General features: G+C 41.9%; 1 protein-coding gene across 4 annotated transcripts in view; it reads right to left on the bottom strand.

The window, feature by feature from the left end:
- GCNT2 (glucosaminyl (N-acetyl) transferase 2 (I blood group)) overlaps nt 1–21,109 on the bottom strand; it is a 139,946-nt gene that overhangs the window by 89,607 nt on the left and 29,230 nt on the right. The window contains exon 2 of one of the 4 annotated variants that reach the window (XM_066268475.1): nt 18,460–20,090. The exons of the other annotated variants lie outside the window; for them this stretch is intronic. Coding sequence (XP_066124572.1) covers nt 19,873–20,090 — 218 coding nt within the window. The 3' untranslated portion in view covers nt 18,460–19,872. Of the gene's footprint in view, nt 1–18,459; nt 20,091–21,109 lie in introns of those variants that run through there. 4 annotated transcript variants of the gene reach the window in all.

Below are 21,109 nucleotides of genomic sequence, written 5' to 3'. Positions count from 1 at the left end.
TGCTGCTCATGGCAATGATCCATGTAACCTGGTCCCTCCACTCTCCCAGGAGACCCATGGAATATAATGTAGCCTCCACTCTCAAATATGCTGCTGCTTCCATGAGAAAAAAAAAAAATGACTGGGTGACAAGTAAAATAAACCTCATCCACCCTGGCTCCTTTGTAAAGCTTCTCAGCCCCACCCTACCGTGTTCTAAAACAAGAGATTGCAAGAGTTCTAGTCCTAGGGGATCTGAAACGGCAAGGATCCTGGTCCCTGGACTTTGAGATCAGGTGACGGCTCCCCTCTCTTCCTACTTTCAGCATCCACTATAGGGCCTATCATAGAGTGTTGGGGTCCAAAAAACAAGTTGCAAGCTATATCCTCCCAATTTAGATGAGATTTTAAAGCTTCACTGCAAAGAACTTGAATCCTGACCACAAATGAAGTTCAGATTAGGGGAGTACAGAGATATTTAGGACTTACCCACCCAAAGTACATCATCAAATGCTCAGGGAAGTGCTTTACACCTTCCCACTTATCAATCACCTAGGAAATGCATGTTTTCCCCCTATGTGTAAATGATAGTTTTGGGTTAAGGAGTAACCAAGCTCTTGCATGCCAAAGGTCCTCTTCTTCAAACTTTCCCTTTCCTACCAGCTATTTTTATTTTATGGCCATACGATCCCCAATGCTCCTGATCTTTTTCACCAGCTATTTTTAAATGTAGGTAAATATATCTTATTTAAAATTACTCTGAAACACCAGTTCAGCTACTGAATGCCTTCCCATCTCTACTATTTATCTAAACATAACACCTCAGAGCTTCCCCGGCACCCCATGAAGAAATAATGTCCTTTAAACTGCAATTTTTCTCTTTCCGTTTTGCCCTGCTATGGAAGGAATAGAACTGTAGTGGTATGCTGATGCTTTGCTCTCAGTATGGATAGGAAGAGTAATGCTATACCCCAGTATTCAAGGGACAGAGCATTCCCACTGAATGACACATGGCTTCCTGAGGACACTGTAGTATTTCATTCCTCTCACTGTCATTGTTCCCATTGCTCACTCTTCCAGCTTGGACATTGTTTTCCTCTCTGCCTTACTAAATTCTCATTCTTTAAGACTCATCACAAATAAACTCTACATAAGTGCCACCTTCGGATGTGTAGGCAAAAGAAAATGCAGTCATTACATGGGTAAAGCAGATCAATTTCATTCTTAGTGTTTCTATGGAGTAAAGCAAAGGAAATTACTGAAAGTTTGTGATAATGGAAAATTCAGTCCCAAGTTTTTCTTTTTCTAAATACTATCTTTAAATATTTGGTTATTGTATATTTTATTTCAAAACAACAGACAGTAATTTCAAAGCCTGTTGACTTAGGAAGAATGTTAAAATATGTACGGTTTGACCAAGTGTTCAGTATATAGGTACCTAAGTTAATTAGGCCAACCAGGCTGTTTACATTATTATTTCCAACTGGCCAATGACACAGAGGTTCAGTATACACAGGCTTAGGGGACAGGCATTAATAATGTTTCTATATTAAGAAATAGAGACATTAGCTGTTGATTAAATAAGTTTGTAAATATGATATACAGTGTATATATTTGCTCGCTTATAGTTTGCATTGGGTTTGGGGGACAGGCTGTAAGCAGGCAGGGTTGTTATAGCCTAAGGCTTAGTTTTAAGACTAAGCCTTTCCCACCCTAAGTGACTTTGTATCAGAGACTTCCCGGTTTGTGTATTGGATTAAAGGTTTTGATTTCTACACTATAAAAATGGGGCAGAGGAACCCATGCTGGAGGAGAGCAGAGAAAGGGCACGTGGAGGAGAGAAGAAGCAGTCAACATGAAGGAGTGCTGAAGGAGAAGCCAGTTTGTGCAGAGTTTGTGCAGAGAGAAGCAGATGGGGAACAGAGGTGAATAAGGCTGGTGAGGTAGAAACTTTTGATTCTAGGAAACTCAGGTAAGTCAGTGGCTTTGGGAGACCTGAATGGAAAGGGAAGTGTTTTCTCACTGTGTGTATTTCTTGCCTGCCAGGTGCAAGCTAGAATTAAAGCTAATGGCCCACCAGTTCTTGGCTCTGTTGTTTCATTACCAACTGTCCGAATCAAATGCGAACCTGCATCGATTGGCCAGGCGGCTGTGATGGTGGCCGTGGCTACTGGCCTTACACTAGCTAAATTGAGAACTTTCATAATACCTTTGTATTTAATCCATTACTTCAAGTGGCATTGTTTGTGTACTGAAAATATAGCTGTTTTTCCTCTCTGCCCTTTTGGCTGTCTTTAGGCCAACCTTCCCTACTCTTGGGTTTTATTTTTAAGAAATCCCATTGGGAGAACTTTTCTAAAAACCCCTGTTGCAATAGAGCAAGGCTGTTGCCTGTTACCTTTCCTTCCTCATAAGCATCTGACCTGCTTATCCAGAACAGATACCATGCATTTATTTTTTTTTGTATTTTTCCAAAGTTGGAAACGGGGAGGCAGTCAGACAGACTCCCGCATGCGCCCAACCGGGATCCACCTGGCATGCCCACCAGGGGGCGATGCTCTGCCCATCTGGGGCGTCGCTCTGCCGCAATCAGAGCCATTCTAGCACCTGAGGCAGAGGCCACAGAGCCATCCTCAGCGCCTGGGCAAACTTTGCTCCAGTGGAGCCTCGGCTGCGGGAGGGGAAGAGAGAGACAGAGAGGAAGGAGAGGGGGAGGGGTGGAGAAGCAGATGGGCGCCTCCCCTGTGTGCCCTGGCCAGGAATCGAACCTGGGACTCCTGCACACCAGGCCGACGCTCTACCACTGAGCCAACCGGCCAGGGCCCCATGCATTTTTTTTATGGAGACTGAACAGCTCAGCCTTCCTGACCTGCCTCCGGCTGCAGACAAAGACAAAGTTGATTCTTGTAGCCTTAGTAACCATGTCTGTGGCTCACTTTGTAAGCAATTACTCCCAAACTAGCCAATTATTCTGGCTAGACATGTTTATCCTCCCTTAGGGCCACCTTAGAAGCTTCCCCTCTATTCCATTTAGAAGTCTTTATTTTTTACACATTTAAAAATATTTTTCCAGTTGTGATACTATCTAGAGCACAGCTCCCAAATGAAGAGGGTATCCTTTCTTTGAAATGATAGGAGACTCAGAATCTCTGAAGTAAAGAGATAATCAAAGGGAGAAAGAATGTCCTTGGACACCTTGGTACGTTAGGCTTTGAGTGGGAAGGGTCAAAGGGAAACTTGCCTGTTGTTGCAAGACCTAGAGAAGAAGGAGATAAAGGGAGCTGTACCACAGAGTTTGCTGCTTGCTAGGCTCTCACATCTGTGATGGAAGTGGCAGGCGGTGGTAAAAGACCTTACCTGGCCTGACCAGGTGGTGGCGCAGTGGATAGAGCGTTGGACTGGGATGCGGAGGATGCAGGATCAAGACCCTGAGGTAGCCAGCTTGAGCGCGGGCTCATCTGGTTTGAGCAAAAGCTCACCAGCTTGGACCCAAGGTCGCTGGCTCGAGCAAGGGGTTTCTCAATCTGCTGAAGGCCCATGGTCAAGGCACATATGAGAAAGCAATCATTGAACAACTAAGGTGTCGCAGTGAAAAACTGATTATTGATGCTTCTCATCTCTCTCTGTTCCTGTCTGTCTGTCCCTGTCTATCCCTCTCCCTGATTCTCTTTCTGTCCCTGTAAAAAAAAAACAACACCTTACCTGCTATGCTGGAAAACTTGGGCTTCATCTTGCTGCCAAAGGAGCACCACCAAGGACTTTAGGTGGAGGGGTGCTCCCAGGCAATGTATGCCAGCTAGAGAAGAAACAGGAGCCAAACAAATCATAGAGGAAAGTATACATCAGCCAATAGACGCATAATGCACACATTCATAATAATAAAAGGATTATACATAAGTACAGCCTCTTAAGCTATGATGTAGAAGTGCTAACTACTCCTCAATAAGAGTATTTCCTAGAAACAATTCCAAGGCTCTCACAGGCATTTAGGTCCGTAGCTACTCACAGAACATCAGCTACTATAGATGGTTAGAGGATTTTCTTAAATAAGTGAAGATAGGAGAAGGATTTAAAGTCCCAGGGTCACTAATGAATTCATGATTGGTAACTAGAGGGAAGTCCAGACTTGTTTTTTCATCTCCTCAACCTTGTCATGTAGAAGTGTGCACAGTATCTTATTTATGCTATATACATACCTGTTTATATGTGCTGAATGAATGAGTGAATGACTGACTAGAGTCCACATCCTCTATGGTTCAAAGGACCATGGGTAAATGCATTCTTAATTAGAATTAAAAACAGAGCAACTGGTATCTTTCATTTTTTTTTTCTTTTTCTTTTTCTTTTTTTTTTTTTTTTTTTTTGTATTTTTCCGAAGCTGGAAACGGGGAGAGACAGTCAGACAGACTCCTGCATGCGCCCAACCAGGATCCACCTGGCATGCCCGCCAGGGGCGATGCTCTGCCCCTCCAGGGCGTCACTCTGTCGCGACCAGAGTCACTCTAGCGCCTGGGGCAGAGGCCAAGGAGCTATCCCCAGCGCCCGGGCCATCTTTGCTCCAATGGAGCCTTGGCTGCGGGAGGGGAAGAGAGAGACAGAGAGGAAGGGGGGTGGGTGGGTGGAGAAGCAAATGGGCGCTTCTCCTATGTGCCCTGGCCGGGAATTGAACCCGGGTCCCCCGCACGCCAGGCTGACACTCTACCACTGAGCCAACCGGCCAGGGCCTGGTATCTTTCATTTTGATAAACAAAACCTTTGACCAGACTAACCATATAGATTACTGTATTTTTCGCTCCGTAATATGCACCTGACCATAAGACACACCTAGGGTTTTAAGAAAAAAAATTATTCTGAACCAAATGGTGTGTTAAAATATTTAATAAAATACTGTATTTTTCACTCCATAAGATGCATGGGCGTTTCCCCCTCCACTTTTAGGGGGGAAAAGTGTGTTTTATGGAGCAAAAAATATGGTACATGAAAAACACCACAACTTTTAATCAAATTTCTGTGGGAACCCTGAAAAATATGTTTCTTCTTTTGTGTCAAGAAAGGGTGGTCCATTACTGTACAGTATTACTCACAGGGAAGGGTGCAAATCACTCTTCTACTTCTGACTGGTTGTGTGATCTAAGATCCCCACTTGTTTCATTTTTTTTAATTTATTGATTTTAGTGAAAGAGAAAATGTGAGTGTGTGAGAAAGAGCAAGCGAGAGAGTGTGTTCCTGTATGTGCCCTGCCTGGGGATCAAACTGGCAACCTTTGCGCTTCAGGACTATGCTCTGCACTTTGTCTTTAAACTGGATGTTCTCTGTGGTCCCTTCTAGCTTAAATAAGCTATAATTCAGTGCATGTGAGGTGAATCCTCTGAGCACAGTGACAGAGTTCAAGTGTGAGTATGGTCCCTGTCCTGTAGGAAATTATATAGGATTTAAAATACACACCACACAAAATATAACCCAGGAAACAGGGAAGACTATGGCTGATCAGAAGTTAGTTATCTACTAAATGTCATGGGAGCTCAGAGGACAAAAATATTCCCTTGGAACTTGAATGGTTAGAAACGGCTTCCAGTGGTTTGATTCTGACCTTTTGAGCATGGAGGAGGCATTCCAGTTGGAGAAGTTATAAATGAGAGCAAGAGCACACACAAAAAGGGAAAGCCATTGGCAAGAAACTTCTAGGAAGAGTGGTGAACCTAGAACTTCTCTTTCATGATAGCTGAGAAAAATATTCAAATCAGTAAACCATCATCTCAAAGGACCCATCAGGGTGACAAGGTAAACTCTAGGAAAGTCAGAACTTTTGTCTCCTCTTTCTATTTTAGCCCAGCAACTAGATAAGGGCCTGGCACACACTGAGTCAGAATTATCTGGGCATTTGAAAAGTGCAATTTTCAGCTATGAGAGAAAAAAAAAAGCAGTGTTGAAACCCTTCTTTCAACATGGGTAAAGCATGTTTACACAATGCTTTCATTTCTATAGTAGAATAGCATGGGCTAGCAGAGCCCTCCCTGATTGTTTTGTTTAAGCTGGTTTCTAGTTATCCAAAGGTTTGGGTTTGCCGTATAAGGAGGGATTTTTCCTCTCTTCTCTTTCAGCACTGGCCACAGAGACCTAACTGTAAATGCACAACAGTGCTGAATTCTAGCCACACCTTCCGGTGCAGCTCACCTTGTTTCATTGCATATACTAATTCAAACTTTATTACACTTTCGTAATTGTTCTGGGACTGGTTTTTCCATTCTCAATTAACTGCTATTCTTTAGTTGGGAAGGAAATTGAGGGACACAGGCTTGAGCAGAAACACTAGATTTAGAATGGTAAGTAATAGCAAAAAGGGCACATAAAGGATGGGCTCTGATAAAGTTTGTTGAAGTAGCATTTAGAGCAGGGGTCTCAAACTCAACTCAGCATGTGGGCCGCAGAGCAAGATCACAGGCGTTTGGCGGGCCGCACTAGGTCTACAAAAGGCAACTGTTACGCAACACTTTTCTCACTGCAGTTGAAAACAAAAAAAAAATCACAAGCACAATCATACATGCAGTTTATTCAGTGTCACAAAACGACCAGAAACTGTAGTTCGCACCACAACTGCTGTTAACTAAGCTAATATCTAGCTAGGATGCTAGAGAAATGAAAAATACAAGTAGGCCCCTAGGCTTACTTAATTTTATCCAAAATATTTTGAACTTCATGGATTAGTCTGCGGGCCACACAAAATTGTTTGGCTGGCCGCATGCGGCCCACGGGCCGCGAGTTTGAGACCCCTGATTTAGAGCCTAAGTTATATTTGCAGAAAAGGTAGGTAAATGAGGTGAGGTTGTACTGATTCTTGGGCTCACTGATGGCTGGTTTTTGAAAGGTCATTCCTGTGTGGTTTGCTCAGGGAGTCATTCTTAATTATAAAATATCAGGATTAATTTTTTGTCCCCTTTGAACTAAGAATAATTCACCAGAATGGAGAGAATGGTGACCCTCTGGTTCACTTGGGACAGCTAAGTAATTCTGTTCTGGTTGGCCAGGTAGTTTGTAAATGAAGTCTTTTCAAATATTTTTTTTAAATGATGATGATCATGATATTGAAGAGGAAAAGAAAGTAGTCATTTCCAAGCACATCTTTAACTACAATGACAGTTCTCCCATAACTTAGAGCCCTCCAGTGGGGTCCACTGGGGAAAATCTACCTTCTCCTGGGGCCCAATCATTTTACTTTCTATACACATTCATCTCATTAGCAACAGAAGAAGTTGTTGAATAGAACAGATTATGAAACCCAAAGCATTATTTCAAATTCTCATCTTAGAGAAAAGGAAGAAGTTTAATATGTAGAATTTTAAAGGCCTAGGCAGCAGGTCCTGAAGGTGGTCATGCTAGATCATATCATGGTAATGTGAGCTGACGTTATCTGCACCTGATTTTGATGTAGCAAAGGGATCATAGAAACACTTCCTGGATGCTAAAAGATGTTAAGCAAATACTTGCAAAAGACAATATACACAGATTCAAATTAAAGCATGCACAAAAAGGGAGCATAATGTGGCAGTTAGAAAAATGAAGAGCCTGAAATTTAGGGGCTTAGAAAATGAAAAATAAATTACTCAAAATAAGTCACATCCAATGAACATTTCAAGATGAAACTTGCCACTAAATTTACATGTGGAAGTTAATTGCTTAACCCTAGCGGAATAACTGACTCAACTGTTTTACCAAAACATTTGTTTTCAAAAGTATTCAGCCAAACCAAGGGTGTCTATGGCTGGAGATAACGATAGTTTAGATTAAAAATTTGCAAACTTCTGTTTAACATCACCAGAAGGGGTTGTTAGAAATACAGGTTACAGACCCTGATCCCAATAGGTCAGTAAGTTTCAGATAGAACTTAATAATTTGCTTTATTTTATTTATTTATTTATTTATTTATTTATTTATTTATTTATTCATTTATTTATTTATTTAGTGAGCAAGAGAGAGAGAGAGAGAGAGAGACAGGGACAGACAGACAGGAAGGGAGAGAGATGAGAAGCATCAACTCATAGTTGCAGCACCTTAGTTTTTCCTTGATTGCTTCTCATATGTGCCTTGACCAGGGAGGCTCCAGCAGAGCCAGTAACCCCTTGCTCAAGCCAGCAACCTTGGGCTGAAGACAGTAACCTTTGGGCTCAAGCCAGTGACCACGGGGTAATATCTGTGATCCCATGCTCAAGCCAGAGACCTCACACGCAAACTGGCGACCTTGTGGTTTTGAATCTGGGTCCTCAGTGTCCCAGGCTGATACTGTATCCACAGCACCACCACCTGCTCAAGCAATAATGTGCTTTACTAACAAGGTATTGTGACCAAAGTTTGAGAACCAATGGATCAGAAACCAAAATTCTTTGACTTTTTTTTCCTCAGTGACGACACCTGATTTATTTTCCTACGACTAGACAGTTTACTGTAAAATAAAACAAAACAAAACAACTAATGTTTTAGGATAAACCACACTGTATAATTTGGAAATGCTTAATGCACCCAAACTCGAATCGTGGGTGATCTGATTCCTTATAAAATTTACTATGGAAAGCAGTCAGTACTCCTAGGAAGAATGAAAGGAAATGAATATACAAAAGGAGCTAGTGCTCTTTTTTTTTTTTTTTAGTACTATTTATTTATTTTTGGAGAGAGGGGAGAGAGAGAGAAAGAGAGAGAAAGTGAGAAAGAGAGGGGAGAAGCAGGAAGCATCTACTCGTAGTAGTTGCTTCTTATATGTGCAAGCCCAGGGATTCAAAATGGTGACCTCAGTGTTCTAGGTCAATGCTTTATCCACTGCACCACCACAGGCCAGGCTAGAGCTAGTGTCCTTATTTGAGAGAATTCGTAACTGCAAGTTGCCCTGCCCCAAATGTGGTCTCTAAATTTTATTTTTATTTACTTATTATTTTTTAAAAAATTTTAAATTCATTTTTGGAGAGAGAGGAGAGAGAGAAGTGGGAAAGAGCAGGAAGCTTCAACTGTCATATGTGCCTCCACCAGGCAAGCCCAGGGTTTTGAACTGGCAACCTCAGCATTCCAGGTTGACACTTTATCCACTGTGCCACAAGAGGTCAAGCCTGCAGTCTCTGATTTACTGCACACAGCAAGCACTCCTGTGCATAATCCCAGTCTTTCACAAAATGTGTAATAGGATTATTTACTGGGATGCTGGTCATGTTCTATGTTAGATATGGGTCACATGGTGTATTCATTTATGAAACTGCATCAAGCTGAATACTAATGATATGTGCACTTTTCTATGTTATACAGTGTTTCACCAAAATGAACGAACAAAATTAATGAATAAGTCATGGTCCTCCCAGGAAAACTCTTCCAGGAGTTTCCTTATAAAATTTGCTATGATCAGGAATCCTTCTTGAATAAGTGATATTTGTGGGTATCATGTATGAGCAGATAATCTGCAGGACCATATACCGAAGCCCACATCACTTCAGTAAGCAGACTTGACTGCTAAGGATGTTTCTACTATGGTTTATGATACCAGCCACCCTCAGCCCCGACCCAACAACCACCCCTCCTACCAGTGAGCAATGTCGGGAAGAAAAAGAACCAAGAGGAAACAGAACAGGACATTAACACTTAATTCCAAACCCTCTGTGCTCATCAATACAGAACTGAGCCAGCCCTTAAGGGACCTGTCATCTAGATCAGATCAGGACAGAGGAGGCACTTGCACTAACAATCAGAATGTGTGTTATAACAGGGTACCAAGAAGGATGAATGACAAAGCTGAGAGCTGGCAGTAGGTGCTGTCACCCTGATTTGTCTAATGAGGAAACTGAAACTCAGGTCACTGGTCTCCCAGGGAACCTCCCACCCAGGCCAGGGTCACTTGGCTGACCTGGGACTTGAATGTGAGCAGCTTTACTACAGAAGCCCTGCTCTTAATCACAATGCTGTCCTATGCTGTAAAGCCAGTAGCTACAGCCACCATCACAGCCACCTGACCCGTGCAGGTTCGCATTTGATTCAGACAGATGGTAATGAAACAACAGAGCCAAGAACTGGTGGGTCATCAGCTTTAATCCTAGCTTGCACCTGGCGGGCAAGAAATACACACAGTGAGAAAACACTTCCCTTTCCATTCAGGGCTCCCAAAGCCACTGACTTATCTGAGTTTCCTAGAATCAAAAGTTTCTACCTCACCAGCCTTATTCACCTCTGTTCCCCATCTCCTTCTCTCTACACAAACTCTGCACAAACTGGCTTCTCCCTCAGCACTCTGCCATCTTGGCTATTTCTCTCCCCCACGTGGCCTTTCTCTTCTCTCTCGTCTAATGCTAATTTCAGAAACCGAGAGAGAGCAAGCTCCCGGTCTGCCCCACTTTATGATGTAGAAATCAAAACCTTTAATCCAATATACAAACAAGAAAGTCTCTGATACAAAGTCACTTATCTGAGGCCTAATGGGATTCCTCATGAGAGTGCACCACCCCCTATCAAGCAATAGTCAAGGGTGTGGGAGAAAGCTTAGTTTTAAAACTAAGCCTTAAGGCTATAACAACCCTGCTTGCTTACAGCCTGTCCCCCACACCCAATGCAAACTATAAGCAAGCAAAGATATATATCATATTTACAAACTTATTTGACCAACATATGCCCTTTCAGGCAGGCCCAGGAATGTGGTGGTCTCAGCACCTGGAACTGCTTCATAGAGAGATAGTGAGAAATCAGGAGAGCTGTGTTGACTTTCAGTAAGACATATTCCTTCCTTCCTTCCTTCCTTCCTTCCTTCCTTCCTTCCTTCCTTCCTTCCTTCCTTCCTTCCTTCCTTCCTTCCTTCCTTCCTTCCTTCCTCTTTCTTTCTTTCTTTCTTTCTTTCTTTCTTTCTTTCTTTCTTTCTTTCTTTCTTTCTCTCTCTTTTCTTTCCCTCCCTTCCTTCCTTCCTTCCTTCCTTCCTTCCTTCCTTCCTTCCTTCCTTCCTTCCTTCCTTCCTTCCTTCCTTCTTTCCTTCCTTCCTTTCTTCCTTTCTTTTTCATCCAATCCAGTGTGTGTTGAAAAAGCACCTAAACCTGAAAAAAAAACTGTGACATCCCTTTTCCTTTCCTTCCAACATCTTTTCTTTATTGGTCAGAAAACTAACTGAACACATTTTTTCCTTCCCATTCATAGTGTGATTGACTTCCAACTATCATCTCTCCAAACCCAACTGCATGTGATCACATTTTGGTATGGTCTGACCAGTTGTCACAAGCAGGAGGCGTGATCCAGGGACTACCTGGCCCAGGCACCAGAAGGCCTGGCCCTTGAACTAATTAACCAGGCACCTAGTAATAATCTCTAGAGATAGAGTTATCCTATCTCTTTCTTTCTGCAGAGATTAACTCACCAAGAGCAAAGTACTTCTTCTGTTCTGACTCAGGATTCCAGTTGCTCAGCCTCCACCCTCATACTCTCAGCTTTTTGTAATTCTCAGAACACCTGTTCTTCTGATCACTTTTGCTAAGTTTGTTTTTAGGATGTGCTTTCTTGTGAAGACTAGGTCTGAGACTATGGAGATGACTGATATATGGAGAGTTGGCTACATTATTACAAGAATTCCATAAGAATTGGTTACCTGTTTTACAATAACATACCACCAAAAAAAGTTCAAAAGTTGAGTTGAATAGCTTCCATTTGGCCCTTTAGATCCATTCCCCATCTGCTTCCCTTGCAGGAGAGCTGACCTATATAAATGTATCATTGGACTCTGGCTCTGGTTGGATTTGTTAGTGAAGGGGGAGAAAGAGGGATCAAGGCATTTACTTCCTGGCTCCTTTCTTGCCATGTACAACAGGATTGCTGTCTCCTTTCACTGCAGTTGTTTCCAAAGGGGCTCATCCACAGTCTTTTTTATAAGCCCTTCTTGATTAGCCTAATTTGGACACACTTCAGGGGTCGGGAACCTATGGCTCATGTGCCAGATGTAGCTCTTTTGATGACTGCATCTGGCTCGCAGACAAATCTTTAATAAAAATAATAATAACGTTAAAAATATAAAACGTTCTCATGTATTACAATCCATTCATTTCCTACCGCTCATGTTCATGGTTGTGGATGGCTGGAGCCAATCACAGCTGTCCTCCGGGACAACACCAAATTTTTATTGTATAATGCTTAATGTACACGGGTCGTTGTATGGCTCTCACAGAATTACATTTTAAAATATGTGAAGCCTGACCTGGTGTTGGCGCAGTAGATAGAGCGTCGGACTGGGATGCGGAAGGACCCAGGTTCGAGACCCCGAGGTCGCCAGCTGGAGTGAGGGCTCATCTGGTTTGAGCGAGGCTCACCAGCTTGGACCCAAGGTTGCTGGCTCCAGCAAGGGGTCGCTCGGTCTGCTGAAGGCCCGCAGTCAAGGCACATGTGAGAAAGCAATCAATGAACAACTAAGGTGTTGCAACACGCAATGAAAAACTAATGATTGATGCTTCTCATCTCTCTCCGTTCCTGTCTGTCTGTCCCTGTCTATCCCTCTCTCTGACTCACTCTCTGTCTCTGTAAAAAAATAAATAAATAAAATTAAAAATATGTGGCATTCATGGCTCTCTCAGCCAAAAATGTTCCCGATCCCTGCACTATCTGTATCCTTGTTGGGGCCCTACTGATACAATAATAACGGACAACACTGAGATAATACTTATCAGGTACCAGGTATTTGGTCAACAGTTCATGTAGATTACCATTTCATGCTTACAACAATCCTGCAAAGTAATAGGCACAATTATTATCCCTATTTTACAGATAAGCAAGGGAGACTTCACTACCCAAGGTCATGAACTCAGGCAGCCTAGGAGCAGGACTTTGAACTAAGTATATTTATATACTTAACTGCCTCCTAATACAAATAGATTTATAAAGGTATCAGAATTTGTCCAGAGCTTCTTTCTCCCCAGGGACCAAGCTGTTGAGAAGTAGATCTGCATGTCTTGGGTCCATGTCTTTAGCTAAGCATCATGGGAAGAACTCGTTATACAGTGGGACTTAGAAAATAAGTGAATGCACTGAGGTTAAGGGGAGCCAGTTTCCTCACTGCTGGAGGAGGTAGAGGGAACAAGCACCGTGTTGTTGGAGAACTGGAGATGGTGTGAAATTGTGGTTTTCATAAAATATAGATGGCTATGCATGAGTGAATGTGTAAGATTAAACAATATGTGAGTTGGTATATGTTTGAGATGCATGTGTGAGGGTGTGTCATTGTGTATGCAGACATTATGTATACACATACAAATTTTTCTTTCTAGCTCTGATGCCTGAAAGGTCATAGGAGTAATAATACCCTTGAATACCCAGACCTTGGTTTCTAAATATTATTCTCTACTAAATGGAACAAAGGATTTCTTAAAGAAAATGATTGACTCCCAGCCCAGGACAGGTTAAGTACAAGATTAACAGAAAACCTCCTATGCCAGAAAGTAAGGAGTACTCAAAGAATAATGGAGGCAATTGAAAAGACACAGGAGTCAGCTTAAAGGGCACCCCACCAGCCAGGTCTGGAACATTTGAGCAGCTAAATAAGTATAAATAGTAATGGATTGTGATCCATTGAGTAAAATGGGAATCCACATCCATAGAGATAAATATAAATAAACAAAACAAGAAAAGAAGTAAGCACCTGGGAGAAGAGAAGGCTCTACCTTAGAGAGCCTTCTGTGTTAACTAACAAACGCAGAGGAATGGAGTTAGAAAAAAAATCACAATTTGGCAATCACACAGTGATAATTAGGTCAGTGGATGGTAGAACTGGAGAGTGAACATTTGATGAAGAACAGGATATGTAATGATCTCAAACTATCTCCCCACAAAATATTGGTAATTACAAAATGCAAATTTGTCAGGTACCATTTAAGCTAATTAACAAAAGTCAACATCACCACTATTGGGACAAATCAATATGATGTGCTTCTACACCATTATTTCTCTGGCATCTTTGCCTAAAAGGCATAACTTGAATCTGATCATGAGGAAACATCAGATCACTCTTCAAAAACTATGAGACTTTGAAAGGCACAAATAGACTGAGATATTGTTCCAAATTAGAGGAGACTAAAGAGATATGGCATCTGAGTATAGCTTGAGATCGTTAATGAGATCCTAATTTTATGAAAGACATTAATTAGTACAACCGTTGATACTAAAGTAGGGGGTGTGGACTGAAGAGAAATGCTGTGTCACTTGATGATTGTACTATGATTATTTTAAAAAGTATTTCTGTTGCTGGTCTTAGGAAATATACTGTGAATAGTAAAGAGTAATTGGAAAATGGTTTAGGAGAAATATAGACATGAGAGAGACAGGAAGAAGATAAAGTAAATGTGGGAAAATGTTATGGGTTGGGAAATGTGGGCAAAGGGTATAGGAGAGCTCTTTATACATTTCTTATAAGTGTAGTAATTTTGAAATTTCTTTAAAATAGAATGTTGAAAACTCATTAAGATCTTTAAACATTTTTAAGATAGTCAAAGAGTAATGCTTTTATTAAATATGTTGCTTCAGTCACAGGAACTTCTGAAAAGAAGCACGGTAGATTAAACTGATCATAATTTAAGGGTCAGGCAAACCTATATTAAGTCATTCTACCTTCTGGGGCCCCGGTTTCCTCATCTATGAATTGGAGATGGTTAACATCTACCTTGCTCATAGGATTTCTGTGAAGCTTAAATAACTTAATCAAATGAAGCATCATGTTAAGTCTGTTCTCTCCTGTTGGTCAAATAAGTTTGTAAATATGATATATATGTTTGCTCGCTGTTGCATCCACCAAGCGTGAGAACAAACGTCAGAGACTTTCAGGGGTTTAGATCTTACTTAATTGGCCAAGTTTAACCTGCGCAGGGACAAACTCTCAAGGTGTCTGGAGACACCATACTCACAAGGGGCTGCAAACGAGAGTCGTGTCTGGCGCTTACAATTAGGTCCTTATATATCCTAAGTGAGCAAGCATTATATAGAAGCAGATGTGGCAGTTAGCTATTTGCTAGGGAGGTCACGCACAGCATAGCAACAGGGGAAGGGTATAGCTCAGTGGAGAATTTCAAACATAAACTTCTGATAAGGGTCTCTGACTCATAGGATGCAGGATGTTCGCCCAACTTTGTGCTAAACTCTTTGTTCTTGGCCTCACAGGGACCTTGTCAGCACTTCCCTGTTCCTGTTTTTCTAAGAGATAGACTCTGGCAGCCACAGCACACTTCCTTGAACCTAACACTCGCTTATAGTTTGCATTGGGTGTGGGGGACAGGCTGTAAGCAGGCCAGGTCGTTATAGCCTAAGGCTAAGCCTTTCCCCACACTCTTGACTGATTGCATGATATGGGGTGGTGCACTCTCATGAGGAATCCCATTATGCCTCAGATAAGTGACTTTGTATCAGAGACTTCCTTGTTTGTATATTGGATTAAAGGTTTTGATTTCATTACTATAAAGTGGGGCAGACCGGGAGCTTGCTCTTTCTTGGTTCCTGCTATCACCATTGCAGGGGCCTTCCTGATCCCTGCTTTTCCCTTGTCTTCTCTTGTAGCTTGCCTGTCTTGGTGAGACACCAATAAACAGAATGGCCCATCATCCTCTAACTCCACCATTTCTTTACCAACTGCCTGAATCCAATGGGAACCTGCATGTGAATGGCCAAGATGGCAGCTCCTGGCCTTACATCTCCCTGAAAAAACACTTGTGTTATAGGATTTCTGCAACAGTGCCAGTATTGGAGCCATCCAGGATGTGGAAGTAGTGCCATTCTATAGAATTAACATAAACCATTCATTAAAATATGATTCTACCTGAAGATAGATGCTGTACTACCCAGATTCATCTTTTCTGTGCCTTTTATGACCAAGTGGAAACATTGCCTCTCTGAGATATTGAAATCTAGTTTTCATTTTGGGATGGTATATTAAAGAAGTACTTTTCAACAGTTTTCTCACCATGGCACATATTGAAAACAATAATTTGTCTGGTACCTATATAAAAAAATGGACAAATCTCTTTCAGCAGAGGTGTCTGTTCAAAGGGTCCTAACTCCTTTGAGCCTTGTGTGCCATACATACAGTTGGGGTCAATATGTAGCCAGTCTGCAGCCATTGCTAGCACTGCAGCATGCACAGCCACAGCTGAGAAGGTCAATAGCGAGTCCAAAGTATAACAAAGAAAGAGCTTCCATTACAGGAAACAGCTGGGGAATTAGCTAAAAGCACTCCATACACTTTGGAAAAAGACAGAGCTCTTTGTAATTCCACTATGAATGAATGTAGATGTGCTGGGCCCTGCAACCTTTAGAACAAGCCCAGGTTTCTATTCTCAGGTCCCATTTATTTATTTATTTTAATTATTTTTATTTATTTATTCATTTTAGAGGAGAGAGAGAGCAAAGGGGGGAGGAGCAGGAAGCCTCAACTCCCATATATGCTTTGACTGGGCAAGCCCAGGGTTTTGAACCGGCAACCTCAGCATTCCAGGTCAAGGCTTTATCCACTGCACCACCACAGATCAGGCCAAGGTCCCATTCTTATCAGTATTGCCTTATCATTGCAATCAACTTCCTTCTCAATCCTGCCTTGTCCTTGAGTACAGTTCCCCTCCTATCTAAATTTTCCCTTGTATGGCTTTGAAACTGGAAAGCAAGAAAAGTGCCTCAAACCCTGTCCCTTGCTGAGCCGTTGCCTGATTCATGAGACTGAAGATGCTGGAGTCTCACAGAGCAGGACTTAGCTCTGTAAAGTCTCAAAAACAGCTGCACACGCTTCAGCATTTGAATGGAAAATTCTACAAGGGTGGCTGATTTACTTTCCATTAAAAAAAAAAGTTCTGATTTTTGTTTTGTTTTGTTTGTTTGTTTTTACAGGGACAGAGAGAGTCAGAGAGAGGGATAGATAGGGACAGACAACAGACAGGAACGAAGAGAGATGAGAAGCATCAATCATCAGTTTTTCGTTGTGACTCCTTAGTTGTTCATTGATTGCTTTCTCATATGTGCCTTGACCACGGGCCTTCAGCAGACCGAGTAACTCCTTGCTAGAGCCAGCGACCTTGGGTCCAAGCTGGTGAGCTTTGCTCAAACCAGATGAGCCTGAGCTCAAGCTGGTGACCTCGGGGTCTCGAACCTGGGTCCTTCTGCATCCCAGTCTGACGCTTTATCCACTGCGCCACCACCTGGTCAGGCTAGTTCTGATTTTTCACCAAAGCTAGACAGAGGTTAGTTAGTATTGCAAAGATGATAGGAATTTGGAGTTCACTCCAAATAAGGACACATTTTTTAATCTTCTGACATAAAAACAAATGATTGCAAAACCCTGTCAGACATTGTCTAAATCTGTCAAGCTCAGTAACACAAAAACTAGAATCTGAAGCAACAAACTGATGTGGATTTAAACAAGCCCCCTCCTACCTTTCTAGATGGTCAAACCTAGCTAGCACAGACCAATTAATGTACATGTGCAAATAGAGGCCACAGACAAGGAGCAAATATTGTGAAATGGAAGGAACAAAAAGTAAAAGCCATAAATATACTAACTAGGACTCTAGCATGAACCTTTTATCTACTGCTAAAGAGCTGGGAGACAATGGCTGTGGACAGAAAAGGGGCTCTGCAATAAATCTCACCAAAAATAACCTCTGAGGGTGATCTCATCATATACTTTAACTGGACAGGTCATGGTAAGTCACATCCCAGACATATAGCATTTTTAGTATAAGATTTATCTTTAGTAAAATGTTCCCTGTCCATTGCTTTTGTGCAGGTAGGTAAACACATCTTTTTTTTTTCCCAAAATTAAATTTTTATTAATTTCTTAATGTAGATAATAACAACTAGATCACCTTTGTGACTTTTGGGGACTTATACAATCACATGATTGTATTTTAAAATTTTTATTAGGGTGCCACTTAGTCAATAAAATTATACAGGTTTCATGTGCACAATTCCACAACACATCATCTATTCACTGCATTGTGTGTTCACCACCCCAAATCTGTTGGGGACCAAAAAACCAACAGAGTTTTTGCAGTTTGGATTTTTGGGCGACAGAGATTTGGGGAATAGGCTGTAAGCGGACAGTCTGCCCAACCCCCCACCTCACTTGTTCTGTGAAGGTGCAAAAGGCTAAGCCCTTCCCCACACCTCCATGTTGGCTGTGATGCTCATCCTACTCCCTATGTTCCCTGGAAAGACTGGAGGCAAGTTTCTTCTCTGTGTAAAGTTAGGATGTTAAGTATGGTGGGGGTGTTCTTGGGTTGCCTTGGAAACATAACACCGGGGAACAAATTTTTTTTCTTCATTTTCTGTTGCATGAGGTTTTAGGACTGTTTCTATATATCTCTGCATTGCTGATTCCAAATCTGAAATCCATTTTTTTTTTTTGTATTTTTCTGAAGCTGGAAACGGGGAGACAGTCAGACAGACTCCTGCATGCGCCCGACGAGGATCCACCCTGCACGCCCACCAGGGGCTGACGCTCTGCCCACCAGGGGGCGATGCTCTGCCCCTCCGGGGCGTCGCTCTGCCGCAACCAGAACCACTCTAGCGCCTGGGACAGAGGCCAAGGAGCCATCCCCAGCGCCCGGGCCATCTTTGCTCCAATGGAGCCTTGGCTGCGGGAGGGGAAGAGAGAGAGAGAGAGAGAGAGAGAGAGAGAGAGAGAGAGAGAGAGAGGAAGGGGGGGTGGAGAAGCAAATGGGTGCTTCTCCTATGTGCCCTGGCTGGGAATCGAACCCGGGTCCCCCACACGCCAGGCCGACGCTCTACCGCTGAGCCAACTGGCCAGGGCCTGAAATCCGTTTTTTAATGTATGCTCTAGTTTTTATGCAATTTTAATTTCTTTTTGTTACGGTTAATGGCATGCATTGGTTTTTAAATTGGAGTTAAAAGGCAACGACTCTTGGACTGAACATAACCACAAGGCAATTAATGTTTTACAAACATCATTTTTACATAATTGTAGTTTTTAAATGTAAAAAATTATTATCTGATAAAAATACCCTCTTATTTTGTTTTAAGATTGAATCATGGCTTCTTCGAGTAGGCGTAAATGTAAGAATAGTCCTGACACCTTCTGTTATATATGTGGCTGTTACACACTTTAACGTCAAAGGCGCAATATTTCATCATTTGTGACACGTGCATGTATTGCCTATTTTCAAGTTCCCCTTGGTGATCAAGACAAGAATTGGGCTCCTCATATTGTGTGTCATAATTGTGAGGAAATGCTTTGTGACTGGACGAAAGGAAAATGCAAAGAAATGCCTTTTGGTATTCCCATAGTTTGGCGTGAACCTAAGGACCACAGCAGTGACTGTTATTTCTGTCTGATCCATACAAAGGGCATCAGCAAGAAAAAATGGCATATGATCGCATATCCTAATATTCCTTCAGCAATACGACCTGTCCCACACTCTAAAACACTCCCAGTTCCAGTTTTCAATGGTTTTATTTCTTCTAAGGACAAAGAAAGTGAACATGGTGATCAAGTGTATTTTGATAAGATGCATGAGGAAATGGTTGTAGAATCTGAAGGGTCTTCTTCTGATGCCAAGCACTCATTAACCCCTCAACAGTTTAGCCAACCCGAATTGAATGACTTAGTAAAAGATTTGGTCCTATCAAAGAAAGCAGCTGAATTATTAGCTTCCAGGCTTCAAGAAAAGAATGTACTTCACCGGTCAGCTAAAGTATTCCATTTCAGGAAGTGAACAAATTTTTGTGGACATTTTTTCCGAAGACAAATACTTTGTTTATTGTCATGATATCAGTAGTCTTCTCAGTCAGCTAGATGTTACTACTTACAGTCCAACAGAATGGCGGCTATTTCTTAACAGCTCTAAACAAAGTCTGAAATCTGTTCTCCTACACAACAGTAATGTTTATGCAGCGGTTCCAATTGGTTATTCAACTCATCTGTGAGAAGATTATAATGACATAAAAATTGTTCTCGACTTTCTGAAGTATGAGGAGCATGACTGGATCATTTGTGTGGATCTTTAAATGGTAAATTTCCTGTTCAGGCAACAGAGAAGTTTCATGAAGTATCCTTGCTTTCTGTGTTTGTGGGACAGCCGAGTTCAGGAGAAACACTGGACACAGAGGATTGGCCGAAACGTGAAGCTCTGAAAGTAGGGATGCAAAATATTGTGAATGAACCTGTAGTTAATCGAGACAGGATCATTTTTCCCCCACTTCACATCAAACTTGGCTTAATGAAGCAGTTTGTTCAGGCTTTGAATAGAGAAAGTGAATGCTTTCACATATTATTTCCGCTTTTCCTGCCTTGTCTTTCAAGAAGATAAAAGCAGGTGTATTCGATGGACCTCAAATTCAAACCCTCATACGTGACGAAGAATTTGCCAGGAAGATGAATAAGGAGAAGAAAGAAGCATGGCAGTCTTTTGTGGCAGTTATAAAGAACTTCCTTGGCAACAAAAAGCAGAAAACTATGAACTTCTGGTTCAAAGGATGCTGTTGGTTTTCCACGACATTGGATGTAACATGAGTGTTAAGATTCACTTCCTGGCCTGACCAGGCAGTGGTGCAGTGGATAGAGCATCGGACTGAGATGTGGAGGACTCAGGTTCGAGACCTCAAGGTCGCCAGCTTGAGCATGGGCTCATCTAACTTGAGCAAAAAGCTCACCAGCTTGGACCCAAGGTCACTGGCTGGAGTAAGGGGTTACTCAGTCTGCCAAAGGCCCATGGTCAAGGCACATATGAGAAATCAATCAATGAACAACTAAGGTGTCGCAACGAAAAACATGATTGATGCTTCTCATCTCTTTCCATACCTGTCTGTCTGTCCCTATCTATAACCTCTCTCTGACTCTCTCTCTGTCCCTGTAAAAAAATAAAATAAATAAAAGGATGAATTAAAAAAAAAAAAAAAGATTCACTTCCTGAACAGTCACCTTGATAAGTTTCCCGAAAATCTTGGAGCTGTTAGAGATGAGCAGACTACTGCTGGAGCATCAAATGAGATTGTCCTCAACAAGTACACAAATGCAAGAGCTACAAATGCAAATTTTTGCCTGTATAGAATCTAAATAAGTTTTGCGCAAATTTTATGATTAAAATAAGTGTTTTAATATGTTCTATTTCAAAATTGTAGACAAATTCTGATGCAATCATATCTTTTA

The sequence above is a fragment of the Saccopteryx bilineata genome, chromosome 3, assembly GCF_036850765.1.
Source record: "Saccopteryx bilineata isolate mSacBil1 chromosome 3, mSacBil1_pri_phased_curated, whole genome shotgun sequence".
NCBI lineage: Eukaryota > Metazoa > Chordata > Mammalia > Chiroptera > Emballonuridae > Saccopteryx > Saccopteryx bilineata.
This window is presented reverse-complemented; position numbering and strand designations above follow the sequence as displayed.